Below are 18,591 nucleotides of genomic sequence, written 5' to 3'. Positions count from 1 at the left end.
TGAATATTATGCTTTATTATGTTATGACATGACACATTGAGGCATGTATGAACATCATTGGACTTGCGTATAGATATTGTTTGAAAAATGAACTGTTGAAATGCATTGTTGGGTTAATGCTCTATTGTGAGCTTAGATGGGTTGTGACCCCACATTGTGAGAGGAAGTCTCACTTCGCATGCAAAAATCTACACATTAAAGATCTTTATTGTCGCCTTGACCAACGAGGGCTCATATGGGCTAAAGGCGCCAAAGCATGTGAATTGTGTTGGGCAAAACTATGACATGATATGTATACTACCTTGAGAGGTGTATGAAGGCTATTGAGCCTATTTGCCTCGTGAAGCGAGGGCATGGAATACTAACTACCCTAATAAAGATGAAACTGCCCATGTAACTCATTCACACCATGGTCCACCTTAGAGAGGGTGGAACAGTACAACCCCGAGTGATGATGTTGGGTACAAGTTTGAGCTACATGTCATACCGACTTGAATTAAAGAGAAAAAGCGCCCTTGGACCTCCAGTCACTTGGAGTTAGGGAGGTCGATGTTGCCCAAAAGTGGTATACCTCAGCTACTATAGTAGTAGGGGATTGCAATCCGATTTTTCCTTGTGCCGAATATTTCTCAGTTATAGACTACGGGCTTGGGTATATTTATTCGGTCAATAGATATTATCGCAAATATACAAATTTCATACCATAATATACTTTAGCTGGCATGATGACAATTGCCTCTGCGTACCCAGAGGAGTGTAAGCCTATCCAAACTAAAGTTACTAACATTGTTAACTAACTAACATAGTTATTACTTCTTCATGATCATCCATGATGTTTATTTATTGAGATTCCATGTTATCATGCTATGATATTAATGATGTTATGATTTACATGATGAAATATCTACAATTATATGACTGTCATAAATCATGCTATGATATCCATGATAGATGTTTGATTAATTATCATAATGCATATTATGCAAATTGACTTATTGGCTCGTAAGAGTTTTGACCCCATTTCATGGGACACAGGTGATGAATGATGATGTGGTGCGAAAGCACAGTATGCAGCGAGGCCATGAACCTTTATTTCATAACAATCCTGACGATCTTGGAAAAGCTTTGGGTGTTTCATTATAAATAAGTTGTTTGATGATATTTGGGGATTTATAATTTAATACTTCAAACTATATGAGGCATATAGAATGAAAATCATTTCTTTTAAATTATTAGTTGAGGATGGATTTATATTTCAAGCAATTATTTCATTTCTGTAACCTGTCGGGATTATTTGACTTTTTAAAACCCAATTATATCTATTGTGCTATTTTAAAAAAATGGTTAAAATTCTATATTTTCAAAGTTGAAAATTTGGGGACGTTACAAAGTAGTTAGAACTAGTTGGAATGAAAACAACTATAAGCTAATCAACAGTTTGGCCTAGTTCCTACCTTGGTAATTGTAGCCAATAAGATTTCACATGTATCCCAATGTGGAATCTCTATAAATCTTAGGAAAAATAAAATTGAAAAAGGCTAAAAATCATAGCATTCTTATAGATTACCAAATTTGTGAGTCTTCACATGACTAGAAAAAGTCAAAGGTCATATTTGAAAACTTTTTTGAGAAGAGGGTTAGACCAATCTCAACCCTTCATCTTCTTATATGTAATCTAAACCACATATTTCATCTACTCATAGATTTGTGCCTATAAATATCACTCAAAAAGTAGAAGAAAGGCATTCAAGAGTTATCTCTCTTCTCGCTCTTCTCTCCCTCTCCCATGATTTTGGTGTTCTCTCTCTTCTCCACTTGAGTATAGTGTAAGGTACCCTTGAGGAACTCTATTCTACACTATTTTGTGGTTGAAGAACAAGGTATAAATCATATTCAAGCTTCTTTGCAAAAACAAAAGAGGTAAGTTAGTCTTTATTTTGTGCATTTTGATTTTTGTTCAAACTATTTTCTTCTCTCTCTCTCCCCAACCATACAAACATACATTCCATAATGCATGTGAGTATGGAAAAGGAATTTTCATAGTTTGAACCATGATTTTCACATATGTGCTCACTTTCTTGACTCACACATGAAATTGACAAAAACCCACCGTCGAAAATGATGTTCACCAACTTTAATAATGGTTCATCACTTCGAACCATGCTTTAAATCAAAATAAGTTATTTGCATTTTCATTTTTAGTTATTTTATCATTCTTGAAGGAATTAATTACCTGTGTATCTCATGTGTAAAACTTGTGAAATTTTGACATTTATTTAAATAAATAAAAGTGAATTTTCTTTATATTGGATATGCTATTAAATAGAATAAAATTAACCAAAATGAGTCTTGGATCCGAATAAAGTCACATGGATCCAGTATATAGATTTGGATATGGTAATTGGATCTAGATCTCAGATAGATCCAAAATCTAGTTTGAAATTGGAGTTGGATTCTTAGTGATCCAAAATATTATGAAATCCAAATAGGATCCAAGATTTTACTAGGAAACCAGAGTTAATACAAATATATATATAGATATAAATTATAATAAAAAATAATTTCTGCTAGAATATTGTGGATAGGGCGACACGCCCCTAGTGGGACCCACCTAACAAGATGATGGGGAAAAAATGGACTTCCCCTTCTCTTTTGTTTTAAAAGATGAAAAAAATATGTAATTAAGAAGGAACTTAAAAGGGGATGATTCACACATTTTTAAGAGAAGTCAAGGAATAGGAAAGGTGGTCAACAACAATGAAGAAAAAAATAAAGATAGAGAAAGAATTATGGTAAGTTTGAAAAAACTCACACATTTTATATGTTGAGATGACTCTACTTAAAAATTTAAGATAAAGGAATAGGAGAATAAATTTTTTTAATTAAGGCAATATTGATCTTCTCTCAATAGCCCACACATTTTCTTTAGTTGACTCTAAGTCAAAAATATTGAGAGAAAATCATTAAGGAAAGAAGGAATAAGGGAATAAAAATCCCACTAAGGTAAGTATTGACTCCCCTTCTCATATACACGTTTTTTTTTCAAAATGGCTACCATGTAAGCATGGCTGAAAAAAAATATATATGGAAGGCTGAAAGGCTAAACAATGAAAAAGAAAATAAAGAATAGGGAAAATTTTGTGTATGAGAGGCCAGCCTCTCACATGCATATTGGGGGGCAGTTTTCAACAAAATTAGGCAACTAAGAAAAATTATGGGAAGATTTTTTTTAAAAGGGTTTCCATTTGATACTAAGTAAAACCCTACTACACGCCTAACCCTTTCTCTCAAACTACCATAACTCTCTATACTTTCCCATTGATCTCTCTCTCTCTCTCTCTCTCTCTCTCTCTCTCTCTCTCTCTCTCTCTCTCTCAACCTTTGAATTCCAATAGCTCACCTTGGAAGTGCTGGACAGCTGGTGGTTTTGAGAAAGGGACGACGCTCTCTTGATTCGACCGTACTGCAAGATTTTTGTTTGGTGGCTCGATTCGTCAAAAAAAAGGGTAAGGGCATGCTATCCTTATGTGTATGCCTAGGAACATGTAGGACACATACTCTTCCTATTGTCCGAATATATATGTGAAAATACACATACTCAGCCGTGGGTTTTAGCCCTGGAGGATCAAAGATCAAGCTGATCTTAGGTAGGTGAATAACGTGCAGCATATGGGTGATGCTGGAACATGTTATAGTTTGTACATCGATCTACTCTAAACAGTGGGATCGATAGCATAAGTCCTATGTCGGATTCACTCAAATATACGTGTATATGACGAAATAAGGCCTGTGTTTTTATAAAAGCATATAAATTATTGATGGTCAAAAGAAAACTTCGATGATGCATATGTTGTTGTTCAAAAGTGAATCTGATATGCGTGTTCTTTAAAGAAAATAAAACATATATAGATCTAACTATATGTAACGTTGTATGTCAAACCCTTGTTGTATGTAACTTTGTATGTCAGACCCTTGCTGTAAATATATATTGTTGTGGTCACATTGCATTCATTTGCCATGCAATATTCATGTACCTTAGCTGTATGTGACAGCCCAGCATATTGGGTTATGTTGGATGTCATCCGTAGTGCATCGATCCACCTTGATGTGGTGTGATCGATGACATTGTGAGCCTAAAAATTTAAATACACGGCCTTATGCGTGTTTCTTAAGATAGGCAACAATGTTGTTTGCTACTTGGAAAATCTGTTTCAAAACAATTGGGACGTTGTAGATCTAATTGTCGTTCATGACTTGTGGTTGAAATTGCGATTTGATTATTTAATAAACCATTCATGCCATGTAGCTCAATTTGTTCTAATACGATTTAAAAACTATGTATACATGATTGTTATTTCATGTTAGTGTAAGATACATATATCATTCATGTTCGTGTACATCTAATGGTCCTGATATGATCTAAAACTATGCATATAAATGTGGCTATCTTTCAAGTTATTTTGAGATATTTTAGTATATTGTCTTTTTTGTTTGTGTGAACCATGAAGTTGTTGTTTCAATATACCTCTATGTGTAATGAATTGTGACTGCATTTATTCAAAAAAAAAATCTTTACTTGATGAGAATATGTTGCAGTTGGCTGCAGGCCCGACAAGCATGGCATAACATGCTTGTCTGACCAGCCATGCTTGGTCAGCCTAACCAGTCCGACCAGGGTCAGTCGAATCTACATGGGTTGTGTGATGCAGTGCCATTGATGCACAGCCAAGTGTAGGTTATTATCTTTGACTGGGCATTGTGGACCTGAACATCACCACATGTTGTTTCAGTGGGGTCTGCCCTAGCCTCAGCTTGCCTTTCAAAAAAAAATGATCTAAACTGAAAGACAAAAAAGTTTATACATGTCGCTGACCGGCTTGGCCTGACAACACCCAGCCAATTCCTTCACCTTCACATAGGTTAGGTGAAGCCTTGTTGCTCACGACAGACTTGTGCTATTGTGAGGAACAGGGTTCACACCAGCTGCACACCACATGGATGCAGCCGGTGACTTGCGCTACATGTGCACCAGGGTGCTGGAGTTGGTAAGTGATGAGTGCAAGTCTTGGTATGGTGAGACATTGCAGGCTCAAAACCTGTGGTAAAATTAATACCTGGTGGGGGTCTGCTTAACCCCAGACTCTCATTCAACATAAAAAATTAAAAAAATAGAAATAAGGTTAGATCATGATATATAAAAAAAAATGGCAAATGGATTGGTTGATGCTGACACTCCCTCCTAGTAAGGGAGCAACTGGTTGGTACACTTGCTACGGCTGCAGCGGGCTACAGTCCTGTCACAGACATGCTGCAGGATAACTCTAAATGGAAATAGAAAAAAAAAATATAGATCCAAGTAATTCATGTAAATATATATATGTGTGTGAGAATGTCATATATATATATGCAATTTGAATGAGAAAAATCTAAATGAATTGTCTTGTAAGACATATTGAGTTTTTGAGGGCTGAAGGCATCTCTTGTCCCCGTCCCACAAAGGTTAGGGGATAGGTCTACTAATGAGTCGTAGAAGGTACCACAACTCTGCAGAGTTAGGAATGCATGCTTAATTTTGATCGACGATTTTAGTTTGACATATGTTGAAACCTGAGACCATGGGTTCGTTCTCCCAACTACTATATTATAAGGTTGAATCGCTTAAAAAAGAACCAGTTAAGCCATAGGAGGGTAAATAAAATACATAAAATAATAAATACTCCTATTATTGTTTTTTGATGTCTATACTCTCTTTTGTATCATATGTGTCTAAATAAACAAGAGAAACAATAAATTAGATTTTTAGAATCTCTGTTATCATATGCATAAACATATAGATGTAAACATGTATTGACTAGCAAGGTTCGCATATGTTTTTGCATATAAATTTTACATGTGAATGAGAAAGACATGTTTATGGTGTAATCAACATGATGTAAGTCACAATCTTGTTGATGCACATGAGATGCTTGTGGGTGTAGGATACACATGAAAGTTTGAGTTAGGGTACGTTCCTTATATATCTTAATGTAAAAGTGTATTAATGTTCTGAGAATGGATATGAGAATTGATAATTTAAAGAGTCATAGTCATGAGTTAGATATGAGTATACTCTTTTGAGGAAAAATAATGTAAAAGTTTACATTTTTATAGACTATTATGTATTATTGTACTTGAAAGCAGAAGCATGTGCTATGTTTATGAGTGACTCTAATGTCTTGAATTGTTTGATAAGCATGTGTGTGTATTTCACGTTGGACACGATCAAATGAGATTTAGCCTATTATGCTTATGCAAATGTATATGAATTGTGTATTGTTATTCATTTATGCGAATACCTGTCATGGATATGAATGAATGTAATGCTTAGTGCTATGGATATGACTAAATGTAATTTTTAATATCATGAATGAGAATGAATGTAATTTTGAATGTTATGAATGCAACTTACGCAATTATGAATGTCATGGAATGAATGGTTATAAATGTGACTAAATGTTATAAGAATGTTTGGATGTAAATTTTCTTGACCCTCATTTTTTTAAATGATGAAAATTACACTTTGATTGTACCATTACAAACTTGATATGTATTATTTAAGTTTAGTTTTAGTTTTCCTACGAGTAAGTGGTTGATGCCTTATAACATTATAGATAATCTAATAAGCGATTAAGGTGAAGTGTGGGTTGTTGCGCGGTTGAAGGCTCTACTCTTATGTACTACAATCCTTGGGGGATCCAGACAGTTTTGATGGTTATAAACTTGTAATGATTTAACCTTGTTTTTCTGAATCTTTATGTTTAAAGACTTGTAATATTTTAGAATTAGACTATTTATAAATTTTGTCTTTTCATTTATGCAATGGTTGTGCGTATGATTTTAAAATATAAATCTTTATGTAACTCCTCAATTGTTTTAAACCTTAAAAGAATTTTGCCTTTCGCATTTTCTTACGTGAGGATTTTTAGAGTAATAACCTCAATCGAGTTGTGTTTATGAATGATTCGGTATTGAATATGATACTAGGAGGCTAATATACACTTACACTTGCACTCAGGTGGGTCGTTTAACATTTGAAACTGTTGGAATATGACCATAGATGAACTCGTTGACATATTACTCTCGAGAATCATACAAAACTTTGTAACAAATAAAAAAATTGGGTTTAGAAATTTTTTAAAAAGGTTACATTTTTTAGGAACGTTACACTATCTTATAGATGACATTTTTCTCAATTGCTTATCAGATTAAGGTGATCTTGGTGGCGTTGGAAAGCTAATACCCCGATCTGTCTTTATTCTTTTTATTGTTTTTTAGAATTTTTAGCATAGGTAGCCAAAAATAACATAAAATAATAAGGATAAGCGCAATTGTACCTCTTCATCTCTTATTTTAAGAATATTGATGGAGTTGTATCTCAACACCCATTCATTGCTTTCTAGCGAATCAAGTGCCATTTATTGCTTTTCAACGAATCAAGTGTTGTTGAAAAGATATTTTTGTCTATTTTTTTTTTGTATTTTTTAGAATCTTTCATTTTCTTGATCGAAAATTAGTAATAAAGTTTGTCATGGATCTTAGATGCAATACTTGAGCACATATTTAGGAAAAAATTTACATATTTGAAGAAAATTCGTTCGTGTGAAGGTTAAAATGGTCATTTTAAAGCCAAATATTTACAATTTTGAACATCATGCAGATTTTAAAAAATTGTAGGATTTTTTAAGAAACGTGTCATTTTTGTCTACAAACATTTTTTATTTTTTTCTTATTTTTACTCGAAGAATCCACCTCAAGACTGGAAGACCTAATGGCGTTGGCTCTGACTGTCGTTGTCCCAATGGTGTAAAACCCCCAGGGAAATTGAATAAATAAGTAAATCATATATTTTAGAAAATAAAGAATGTCATTTTTCCTTGTTAAACAGTCAATATTGTGGTAAAATAAATGTTAAGGTCGTAATATTTTGGCTTCTTCAAAATGTCAACCGGTATCATGTTTTTTCACAATATTTTTAAAAACAAAACTGATGTTTTGAACCATGGTAACCACATTTGGACAGCAGATGGTTTTTTTAGATTTAAAAGGGAAAAGTAAAGGGTAAAGCGAAGTAACCTTCTGCAAATTTGTCCCCATCTTATTTGCATTTTGCAAATTGGTCTACCTATAAAGGAAAAATCATCAATTCAACTGCCCTTAATGGTTACGGTCACTAACAGCTGTTAACCTCAGGGACTAATTTGCAAAGGTCAAGGAAAAGGCAAACACCAATTTGCAAAATGGCATAAGAAAGGGACTATTTTGCAAATCGTCGATAAGGGCAGAGACCAATTTGCAAAATGCTCTTACCTTAGAGCACATCCTTTTTTTGAACTTTTCATCGAAAAAAGTTCTTTAATCACGCCAGGTGTGATATGAGAAGAAATAGTCACTTTTCACTTCCCTGACGACCAAGAGGGCCTCACTCCAGATAAGCTTCGATCGAACATGCTAAGTTCCTCCGTTGGACGCCCTGCGCCAACCCTCTCCCGTCCACAATACTCATAAGGATGTTGTATTACCAGGTCTTCCCAACTCCGAAATTTCTAAGCTATAAACATGATTATCCAAATAATCATGTTTACTAATCTTGTATTGGTTTTTCAACCACCACTTTTTTTTTAACTTTCTGCCATACCCTTTCAGTTCCATTAACTCTATTCCGAAGCACGTACTAACCATCATTTCAAGGGCCGACATTTGCATGACTCCACATTTTTCTTAAAGCGTATTCCCAACTTCTTTACTACTACTATCTTCCATTAAGATAAAACAAAACATTAGTTTCAAAAACTTCCTTGGTAGCAGAAATAACTGAACACGATAACATTTTTTTGTGGTTACACCATACAATATAGCAAATTCTTATTTATTTGCAGCAGATCAGAACCAAGAGGCAGGCGGATTTTAACTGTATGTGCAGGAATTCTCTGAGAAAACAATGGGTTTCTGGTTGGAATTGACAACGAGCGAGCAAGATACATGCTTCTTGTGTGTTGTCTTTACCAGCTTTCCAATTACATACCCTCGTGACTTGATGCCGAACTGCAGCTGCAATGGAACTCCCCCACCAACAATGCTGTCAGGTATGCCATTTCCAGACACAGCTAAACTTGCTCCTGCACCATATAGAGGGATCTTCTCTCCTTGAAGAATGACAGTCACAACACGTCGGCTCTTCCGCGGTTGATAGTACTTCTTCAACTACAAGAAAGATAGCATGCAATGAGGCCTTGGTTCCAAACGCCACAAGTACATGAAGAATCAACATGGACAAGCGATAGCAAAGCTACCATCAAGAATTCGCTAATGTACATAAAACGCACATCCTCAACATGTGCCTGGCATGACAAATTAAAGTCAAAAGAGGGAACTCAGACGAGAATCCAATTCAACATAACCTGAAACAAACCCTGAGGTAAATGTTGACCACTCATCACATACTCGGATTGACTAGTTGAGGCCCAACACATTCTCTCTCTCTCTCTTTCTCTCTCGTTACTCGGTTTGCACCAACGAACTGTTAACTTGCCAAGCAACTGGATCCAAGTCCCACATATTGTCGAGATTAATCCGCTTGAGTTTTTGCTTGACATGCACACAAGTGAAGGCAATGTGTCTGCTCACAAGTATATGCACATAAGCGTGAAAATATCATAAAAGAAAATAAAATCATATTCACGGCACCATACTCTTGCAAGGGGATGTGGAATACATCTAAGCCTACGTAACGAATAACCTGGGAAAACAACCTCACTCACAGGTGAGCTCATTGGTGTAAAAAACCCAGGTCTCCCTTGACCAACAGGGAGTATACCCAGCATTGGCCTCATAGCAACAGACACGCATCCATGGGTTTCGGACTTGTGACTTGCCTTAAGCTTGGTGACGTTCACATTGCACCTACCAGATGAGTGGGGCCCTTATGGGTGGGATTAATCAAGAAATTTCATCGAATGTTGCATTCAAACCATGCAAGACAGGAATTTCATTGATCTGCAGCCTTCCTAATAATCACTCCGTAGATACTCTCAGGTTAACCTGTCAAAGGTGCAACATAAAAACTTTTGAAGGCCACTTTCACCATCGGTAGAAGACCGTTGTCAATGACTTGAAGTATTTGCCCACCTTTCTGAGGACCGCTTGTCCAACTCGTCTTTCCACTGCACTGCAGCGAGTCCCAATAGGTGCTTGCAAAACATTTTCATCAAGGTTGTTAAATGCGATGAGGCGAAGCGAGGCGTTGAGCCTGCGCTTCGCCTCTGAGGCGTACGCCTCAGGTACTGAGGCGTACGCCTCTCACAACTGGAATGGAAGTGAAACGGTGGGAGGGGAGGCAGTAAGAGAAGGACCACCCGCCCAGCTGGTACGGAAGCGAGGGATATGCCGGTCGTCCGGTGGTCGGAGAAGACTGAGCAGCAGCTGCAGCACAGCAACTCCGGTGGTCGGTGGTCACAACTGGTCGGAGGTTGATGAGGGGCGCATCACAGCAACGCCTCAGTACCTTGAGCGTGCGCCTCGCCTCTGAGGCGTACGCTTCAGGTACTGAGGCGTACGCCTCTCACAACACTGATTTTCATATCAAGTTAATGTAGAGGACATTCCAGGCATTCCTTGTTAGTTTCATGCTAGCTTCCAAGCCTGAGTGCAGATGATGCGTTTTTGCTAAAACATTTATTTTGCAGCATATGAGATATAAACAACCCTTTGGTGTGAACTCCACATTCAGGCAAATATACTATCAAGCCGTGATCTACCAATTACTAAGTAAATGGAGGAGAGCCATTATCTGTTGAAAACTTCTGTTTGTCTTAACAGAAGAGGAAGACCTAGCTCCCTGACTAAAGTTCATGCCAACAGATGAACTCCTTGGGGTGTTCTTTGGCATATAAATATGAAGAGAACATAAGAATCAACTCATCCTGAAAAACCCCTAGCCCCTATACAACAATTGTCGTTAGCATTTCTCAAAAAGGAGATATAGCCCTATAAGCAGTCACCACCACAACTCTAGGATTCATTGCCAATAGGTGGATATACAATTTTCCTGAAGATGAAGTTTGTGATATCCTCTCTCTATTACCCTCCTAATAATAGTGAATCCCAAAAAGAAGGTCCTACTGTTGTATCAAAATCAAGGAATCTATACAGTTCACAGATGTGGTCAATTATAAAATGGTTGCAAAGAGAAATCTGCTAAGTTTTACCTCTCCGGTTGCCACTGGTATCTCTGAGTAGATAAGATTAACGGGGGTAGAACTGACATGAATACCAAACAATGTTGCAGGGTTGTAGATGCTTATTTTCAATGAGGAATTCAAAGTTGCCATCTTGGTTACAACACCAGTGTTATCTGCTCCCTCCCCACAATGAAAATCACTTACAGTCAGACTCTGCAATAGCATAGAAATCAGTCAGCTACTTCAACAGTAGATAGCAATGGCATCAAAATCAACTATTTGATTTCATACATAGAGCCAACACCAAAAACTAAATGAATGCTGCAACTAATAATCAGCTGTAACGCCTTAACTTTGATGTAGGACTGTGAAAATGAATGCCAACAGCCATGGTCCACAAAGAATAGACAAATTTTTAAGTATCAAAACCCCTGCAAAAGAGGAAAAAGGAACACACACACACGTGTATATAGTGATGAAAACATGCTAAATAGGTTTTTTGGGTTTCCCGGGGTCATTTTTTTCGCAATTCTGAACCCATAGATGTGTTCAGCATGGTTGATTTACTAGGAATCTATACCTGAATCATGTTTTTTGGATGGAAAAAAATGATGTTTGGAGTCTCGAAAATTTATGAAGATTTTGGCTGTTGATTTTCCAAACCTTGTAAAAACCTACAACTTTTGGAGCCTCAAAAATTTATGAAGATTTTGGATGTTGATTTTTCAAACCTTATAAAAAGCTGCACATGACGTTGATTTTTCAAACCTTATAGAAACGTACCTGTAGATTTTTATAAGGCTTGAAAAATCAATAGCCCAAATCTTTGTGAATTTTTGAGGATCCACGATTCAGGTGTTGATTCCTAGTAAGCTAACCATGCTGAACACATCTATGGAGTCAGAATTTGCAAAAAATGAACCAGAAAACCCAAAAAAACCATTTAGCATGTTTTCATATATATTATATATTATATAGAGAGAGAGAGAAGCCCGTAACAATGGACGTGCAAATTGTCCACTGTTATCGGACTGATCTCCACAGCTGATCCCTTGTGGATCAGCGGCAGCGATATTTTTGTGTTACGAAGGAAATTAGCGGCAGTTGCGACTGCTGCTAATTCCCTTTTTTTTCTGCCCAGGTCATTAGCGGTGGTCATGACCGCTGCTAATGACCCTGTATCTCAACAAATGAACGAATGAGCGTCGAACAACGCTCGTTCAATGAAATGGCCATCTAGCATTCTGGCCATCTATATACATACATACATGTGTGTGTGTGTGTGTGTGTGTGTGTGTGAGAGAGAGAGAGAGAGAGAGCAACTGCAATGAATGCAGTAATGCTTGTTAATCCATGCATATATTCTACAAGGAACTTAGACAGATGGTAGGCAATAGGGATACATTTGCATGAGCACAGTTCAAAAGAGCCACTAAGTTTCGATTTTTTCTCAAATAAAATAAATTATTCAGGTTAAATCAACGCCAAATAAATCAACCTGAACCAAACAATGAAAAATTCAAAATTACGGTGTAATGAATTAAAAAAAAAGTTTGACTAACAGATAAACCAGCAAAAGAGAACAACAAGATAGATATATTTGACAAAAAATTTAAGCCAAAAGAAATAGAACGCTTATAGCAATAAGAGAATGAAAATGGAAACAAAGCATACCCTGACAGAAATCTCTGCTTTGTAAGGCCGGCTTGCACCCCAGATGATGAGAGAAAACAAAGTGAAAAGGAAGACGAAACCTAGAAAAGCTATGACAAATTGACACCGCCGAGAATACCCCCTTTCACCATCAAGATCATCATAAGGCCCTTCTTCTTCAATCACATTACACTCTGGCCACCCTTTGTCATTCCTTTTCCTATTGGCCTTACGACCTGAAGATGACCTAAAAGTACCTGAAAATCTGCTTGCAGAAGAAGTTCTTGAATGCCGTCCAAAAGAAGGGTGTGAAGGTGATTCCACCGGACTGTTGTAGACAGGCGTTGCTTGGATAGATGAAGACTTATCTCCATCATGAGAATCCCTGGAAGGGCTCTGGACATAGTACACAGGCCTTTTTGGAGATCTTGAAGGTGAAGAAGGGGCTAAACTGGTGATATCAGAGTCTGACTTGGCATGCATCATTATGAGATCTTTCTAAAATTGTAAACAGAAATAGTAATGACAAAAAGTTGCTTTATTGTAGAAGAAAATTTTTAAGAGTCTAGGCTATCTTTGAGATTCTTTTTAATTGAAAAGAGTTCGAATCTGCAATTTTATTCTAGATATGTGGGAACAATAAAGAATTGAAGATTTATACAATAAGAAATTGCAACCAGGACTCTGGAGTCTGGATCGCAAAGCATTGAAAAAACAGAAATTTTATTCAGTGTTCATGATAAAACCTGTGACTCAAGAAAGTAAAGGTTTACCAAAAACAAAGATTTGAAAATCCGCACAAGCAAAAAAGAAAAGACAAGTGTCTTGCTGCTTCGTCATCTTAAAGCATATTTAAAACCAAATTTGCCATTGCATTTCAGAAAAGAAAAAATAGGAAAAGATTCTCTAAGAAAGAAAAAAGAGAAGAAATATATATACTCCCACAAGGACCAGAATCTGATATTTCTTATGCGTTGCCAAGAAAAGCAATTAGTCCTCCACCAGAAACTGAGTTTCCTGCAATATTTGAGAAAGAAGAAAAAAAATCATTAACAGTTATGCTTTCAAGCCTGATTCTCCTAAAAAGTCAAGAACAACGAGTACCTCTAGTAAATTACCCTAGAAAGAAAATCTTAAACCAAAAGATCCATAATTAGTTAACAGAAGAAAACAAACACCGTATACAACAATCACAACCAGAAGATCTAAAAGAAATGAAACCAACATCAAGACCAAAAATAAAAGCATTCATGTTGAAGTCTCTCTGTAATACTGTGCATAAACGAAAGCATCAAATAATTCAAGTCCATAAATAGTCAAATCTCCATCGGTAGTTTCACAGGAAGAGGAATACGTTTCATGCTTCAACACCAACAGCCGGTTAAAAGCTAAACTATTGGAAATACCCTTCTTTACCTCAACAATCCAATCCAAGATTCTTAAACACTAGGATGCCAAGTGATTTCCCAGAAATGGAGAAGGAAGAGTATCACCACTTTCATAGCTAGAATAAAGAAAAATGGATGAAACTAGTGACACAACAAGAACCCAGACTGTTCTTCAAAATTTTCTACCAAGATATTGAACGTGGCATCAAATCACGTGATTTGGCAAACAGTTAATTTCACGAGGGAAAACTAAAAAGTCACACCTTGTCAACAACTCGCCTAACATTCTAAGCATTTTCCAGAGGCAGTCAAAAGAATATTTATGATTCAACTAATTATCAAAAAGCACGTCGCAAACAGACATACAAAATACAGAGATTGAAGAGACTAATGGAAATAAAACAACTAGGAGTTCTCCATGAACACCTAAATACAAGCTTTTGAAAACCGAAACCATGGAGAACAATGAAGCCTAGCTACGACTATGCGTTAAAGCAACACAAGAACCGTTTTCCAGAAATAGATAAACAGAAGGCATAGTCCTGAACATTTCGTCCAAAATCTGGAAAAGATTTTCTAAAGGAAGAAGAATTTAGAGTTGTGGTCAAAATTATTAAAAGAGAGTTCATGGAAGCAGAAGAATTGTGCAGATTCCAAAAGCATTTTCACAAAATGATCATAAACAGACATTTATATATCAATACGGGTGTTCGAGAGACCAGAAACCTCTTCAAAGGCCAAAATAACGCAGAATTGAAGAACTTCAGGCTCTTTACTGCTTCAATTAAAGCACATTTAGAACCCTAGAACGCAAGAAACCCCTGAGACTCTCCGGACCGCCAGTGCCAGAGACACTTAAAAGCATGCACTGTTTCTCGAATATCACGACAGCGAAACTCCAGATTTCGGCATAACGAGCATGAAGATAGTTCCGGTTTTCTCCTCCGAAGCCTAACTTGAAACGAAAACTACAAACAGGACTTCACAATCCCGCGAAAATCCGATCCCCAAAAGAAACCCGCATTCGGGCTTGCAAGGCTTAGAACGTTACCGGGAACCGCAAGGGATCACAGAGTTAAGCGAAAAAACCGACGGCTTCCAAACACATCATCGAGTTAGGTAACGGAAGGAACTCAAAGAAATTCTCACCGAAGCCAGAAAGAGCCTCCTCTGTACAGCTGCTGAAATGCAGCGAACTCTTTTGAGCGTTCCCGTCCCAACGGGTTGTTTTATGGGGAGAGAGAAAGCAAGACGCAGAGATTGAGACGTCAGACGTGTGTGCGAGTGGTGGTTACGGAGGTTCGGGTTCTCCGAGCCTAAGGCCAAACTTTGTCCGAGCCACCGAGAGCCGGGAGAAAGTGTCGGCAGGGTATATGCTTTAAATTTAATTTTTGAGAAAGTTATAAGTTATGTCATAAGTTATGTTATAATAATGACCTTCATAATAAAAAAAATATTTAAAGAAAGGATTAGCATTTTGACCTGAAATGGCAATTGAGGTGGTCTCATGTTGCCTCATATTTCATTAGGACCATGCGTTAATGAGACAAAAGGCCTTCTCTCTCGTTAAGGCAAGGATTGCCTGTATCATGGGCATATCCAAAACTTTTCTTAACAATTATATTTCTAATTAAACACCAACTGTAATTAATTTATTTAATTTCTTAAAAAAATTAAATAAATTCATCATTAAGTGAGTTTGAACTATATTGATCGTGAGCTGGATCTCAACATGATCCAAAGTTCAAAAGCTTGATCTAAATAAAATTTGGATTTGGATCTTTTGTCAAATCTAATATTGATCCAAATCCATATTCAAATAGTAAACTGGATCCTTTAAACTTATCTGAATATTATTCAAATGGATATCTTTAATGAATCCATATATTTTTAGTGAATTTGAATATTTATCTGGATTCATATTTCAGGGGTACACTCAGGGCAAAATGATAATTTACCACCCTAAATGTATATTCTGATAAATATTTAAAATATTGAAGGATAAAAAAATAAATTTTATACCTAAGTCACAACTTGGTAACTTGAAATTAGACCAAGGTTAAAATAGTAAAATTAAAGGTATTTTGGGTAAAAATAAATAAGATTTATGGAATACGAAATTGGCCTCTTAATATGCATTATTGTCTTATTCTTCATTCTGCTCGGCTGAAGATGATAGAATCTCGTATACATTTATTGGTATTATTTTGTGTGTTATATGCATTTTTCTATTTATGAGATCTCTATTATGAAATACTTGCATAGCTTGAGAGGTTAAAATAAAGGGACTCTTGGTATGCTCGATGCAACATATTGACACATGTAAAATATTTGTACTTACGTATGTACCTATTATCAAACTAATCACATATAAATGTATATACCCAATGTCATCTTATATATTTAAATTCAATAATATTCTTTAATAGTCCTCTACATCAATACCGTGTGTTATATCAATATGGTCTGCGGCCTAGGACAAACACAAACTAGCCATTTGAAAAGAAAAAGAAAAAGAAAACTTCACCCTTTTAAAAGAACAATGGCCTTTGTTATATGAGGCAAGACATGAAAACTACATAGCTTTAGCAATAGGAAATGTAAGGTGTTGTGTTAAGAGCCACACTCACCAGTGTATGATTTAGTAGGGAGCCCTTTCAAGAATTTGAAAATCAAAAAGTTGCCAACAAAAAAAGCATGTACATAAAAAGTAAATTATCAAGTCCCACTTCACATAGATGATAGTACTGACATCTTAGGGTAAACAAGCCGGTCAAGACACAGTATATCAGTAATTATCCATGATGATCCGCCAAGATCGTCCTACTGTTCTATCATGCATGTTCTAGATGAACCACCTTGACTGCACTAGCAATAAGTCACTTTCTAATCTTTAAAGCTGAGTTTACCTGAAAACATGTGATTGCCTTGTCATGCAAATCATATTCGTTTAGGTTTGAGTCTATTTATCGATACAAAACGATCAAGTAAAAAAAAAACAGTTCACGGACCTTGGAGAGTCTGTTAATCAACTTAGAGGATTTTGTATAGCACGTGAAGAGGAATTTCTAGTTTCCCATTTAAGTTTTCAAGTCTCTCTCTCTCTCTCTCTCTCTCTCTCTCTCTCTCTCTCTCTCTCTCTCTCTCTCTCTCTCTCTCTCTCTCTCAGACCGCATGTATTACAAACTACATTAGAAACTATTTGTTTACAGAGATTGAATGGAGAAGGCCAAAGCAAAAGCATTACATACAAAATCGTGGGTAGATGAACAGTGAAAGCCTGAGAGGTGCTCTTCTATAGGTTGGCTGGTTAGTATAGTGGAAACTGGAAAGTGTGTTCCATAGGTTGGTTGGTTACTATCCAGCATAACTGCTTGTAATTTTCACGAGTGGTGCACCTTGTGAAAATTAAAGCCAATGATCATTATTTAACTTGTATGGTAAAGGCGAGATATGCACCCTCAATAAAGTTGTGGATCAAGCAATATGACAAATGATAAATTGAAAATAAATCCATAAGGGATATGAGAGAGAGAGAGAGATTACCTAAAAAAATCCACATTTTGACGAGTACATGCATAATGAGTCATGGTTTTACATACTTGAAAAAGAGAGTTGGAGTAACATGCGTTTGGAGATTGCGATGCATAGCAGAATGCCTAACAATTACGTATCGTAATCAACATTTAGAAAACCAACAGCATAATTATGAATTATGAATTATGGAAGATGAAATATACCTAAAAAAATAGAGTGCTTGGTGTAACAAGCATTCGTGAAATGCAACGCATAGCTGACCTGATTTATGAGGGCAGCAGAGCAAACCGACTCCAGAAGGGTTCATCAAGATCCATTTTAATATTGTAGTCTTTTGTTATTTGGATCTTTTCTAATTGGACATTTGGATCATTCTTTTGTATTTGGATATGGATCATTGTTTATAATCCATAGCCTTAGAATAGGCTTGGTTTATTGGGAAAGTTAACGAAATAAGTATTTTGTTTTGTTTAGAATTTGAAAACCCTCATCTATAAGTAGATGGGTAACTTAGAAGATTTATTCAAAATTGGATATTTGATCATTTCTACTTTTGTTAAATTTCTGTTATTTCTTGCATGTTCTTAGATATTCTTATAACTTTGCTTCTAACCTAATCAGATATTAAATCTGCAGGTTTCAGGAACAACCTTCCTGAATCTCTATATCATAACTATATCAGTGTTTGAGTGAAAATAACAAGTACTATGTACAGAAATCTATGCTTGGACCAGCATGTAGACAAGTCTATTGGTTGGCGTACTTGGAAGGGGAGAGATAACCGATCACTCGTTGCA

At 36.3% G+C, this 18,591-nt stretch overlaps 1 protein-coding gene across 2 annotated transcripts; it reads right to left on the bottom strand.

Annotated features, from left to right (window-relative positions):
• Positions 1–8,816: 8,816 nt before the first annotated feature.
• Positions 8,817–15,458, bottom strand: LOC149820406 (uncharacterized). 2 transcript variants are annotated; one of them, XM_089983614.1, is made up of 5 exons: positions 14,984–15,458; positions 13,809–13,886; positions 12,891–13,367; positions 11,244–11,429; positions 8,817–9,240 (listed from the first exon to the last, which is right to left on the bottom strand). In XM_089983614.1, the coding sequence occupies exons 3-5, from the start codon at positions 13,353–13,355 to the stop codon at positions 8,944–8,946; spliced, it is 948 nt and encodes a 315-aa protein (XP_089839740.1). In that variant the 5' UTR covers positions 13,356–13,367; positions 13,809–13,886; positions 14,984–15,458; the 3' UTR covers positions 8,817–8,943. The 2 variants fall into 2 exon arrangements, with proteins under 2 accessions (XP_089839740.1, XP_089839739.1); XM_089983613.1 differs by having other exon boundaries at positions 12,891–13,886; positions 15,407–15,425.
• Positions 15,459–18,591: the final 3,133 nt, after the last annotated feature.

This window comes from Nuphar pumila, chromosome 12 (genome assembly GCF_984573655.1).
Source record: "Nuphar pumila chromosome 12, dmNupPumi1.hap1.1, whole genome shotgun sequence".
Taxonomy (NCBI): domain Eukaryota; kingdom Viridiplantae; phylum Streptophyta; class Magnoliopsida; order Nymphaeales; family Nymphaeaceae; genus Nuphar; species Nuphar pumila.
This window is presented reverse-complemented; position numbering and strand designations above follow the sequence as displayed.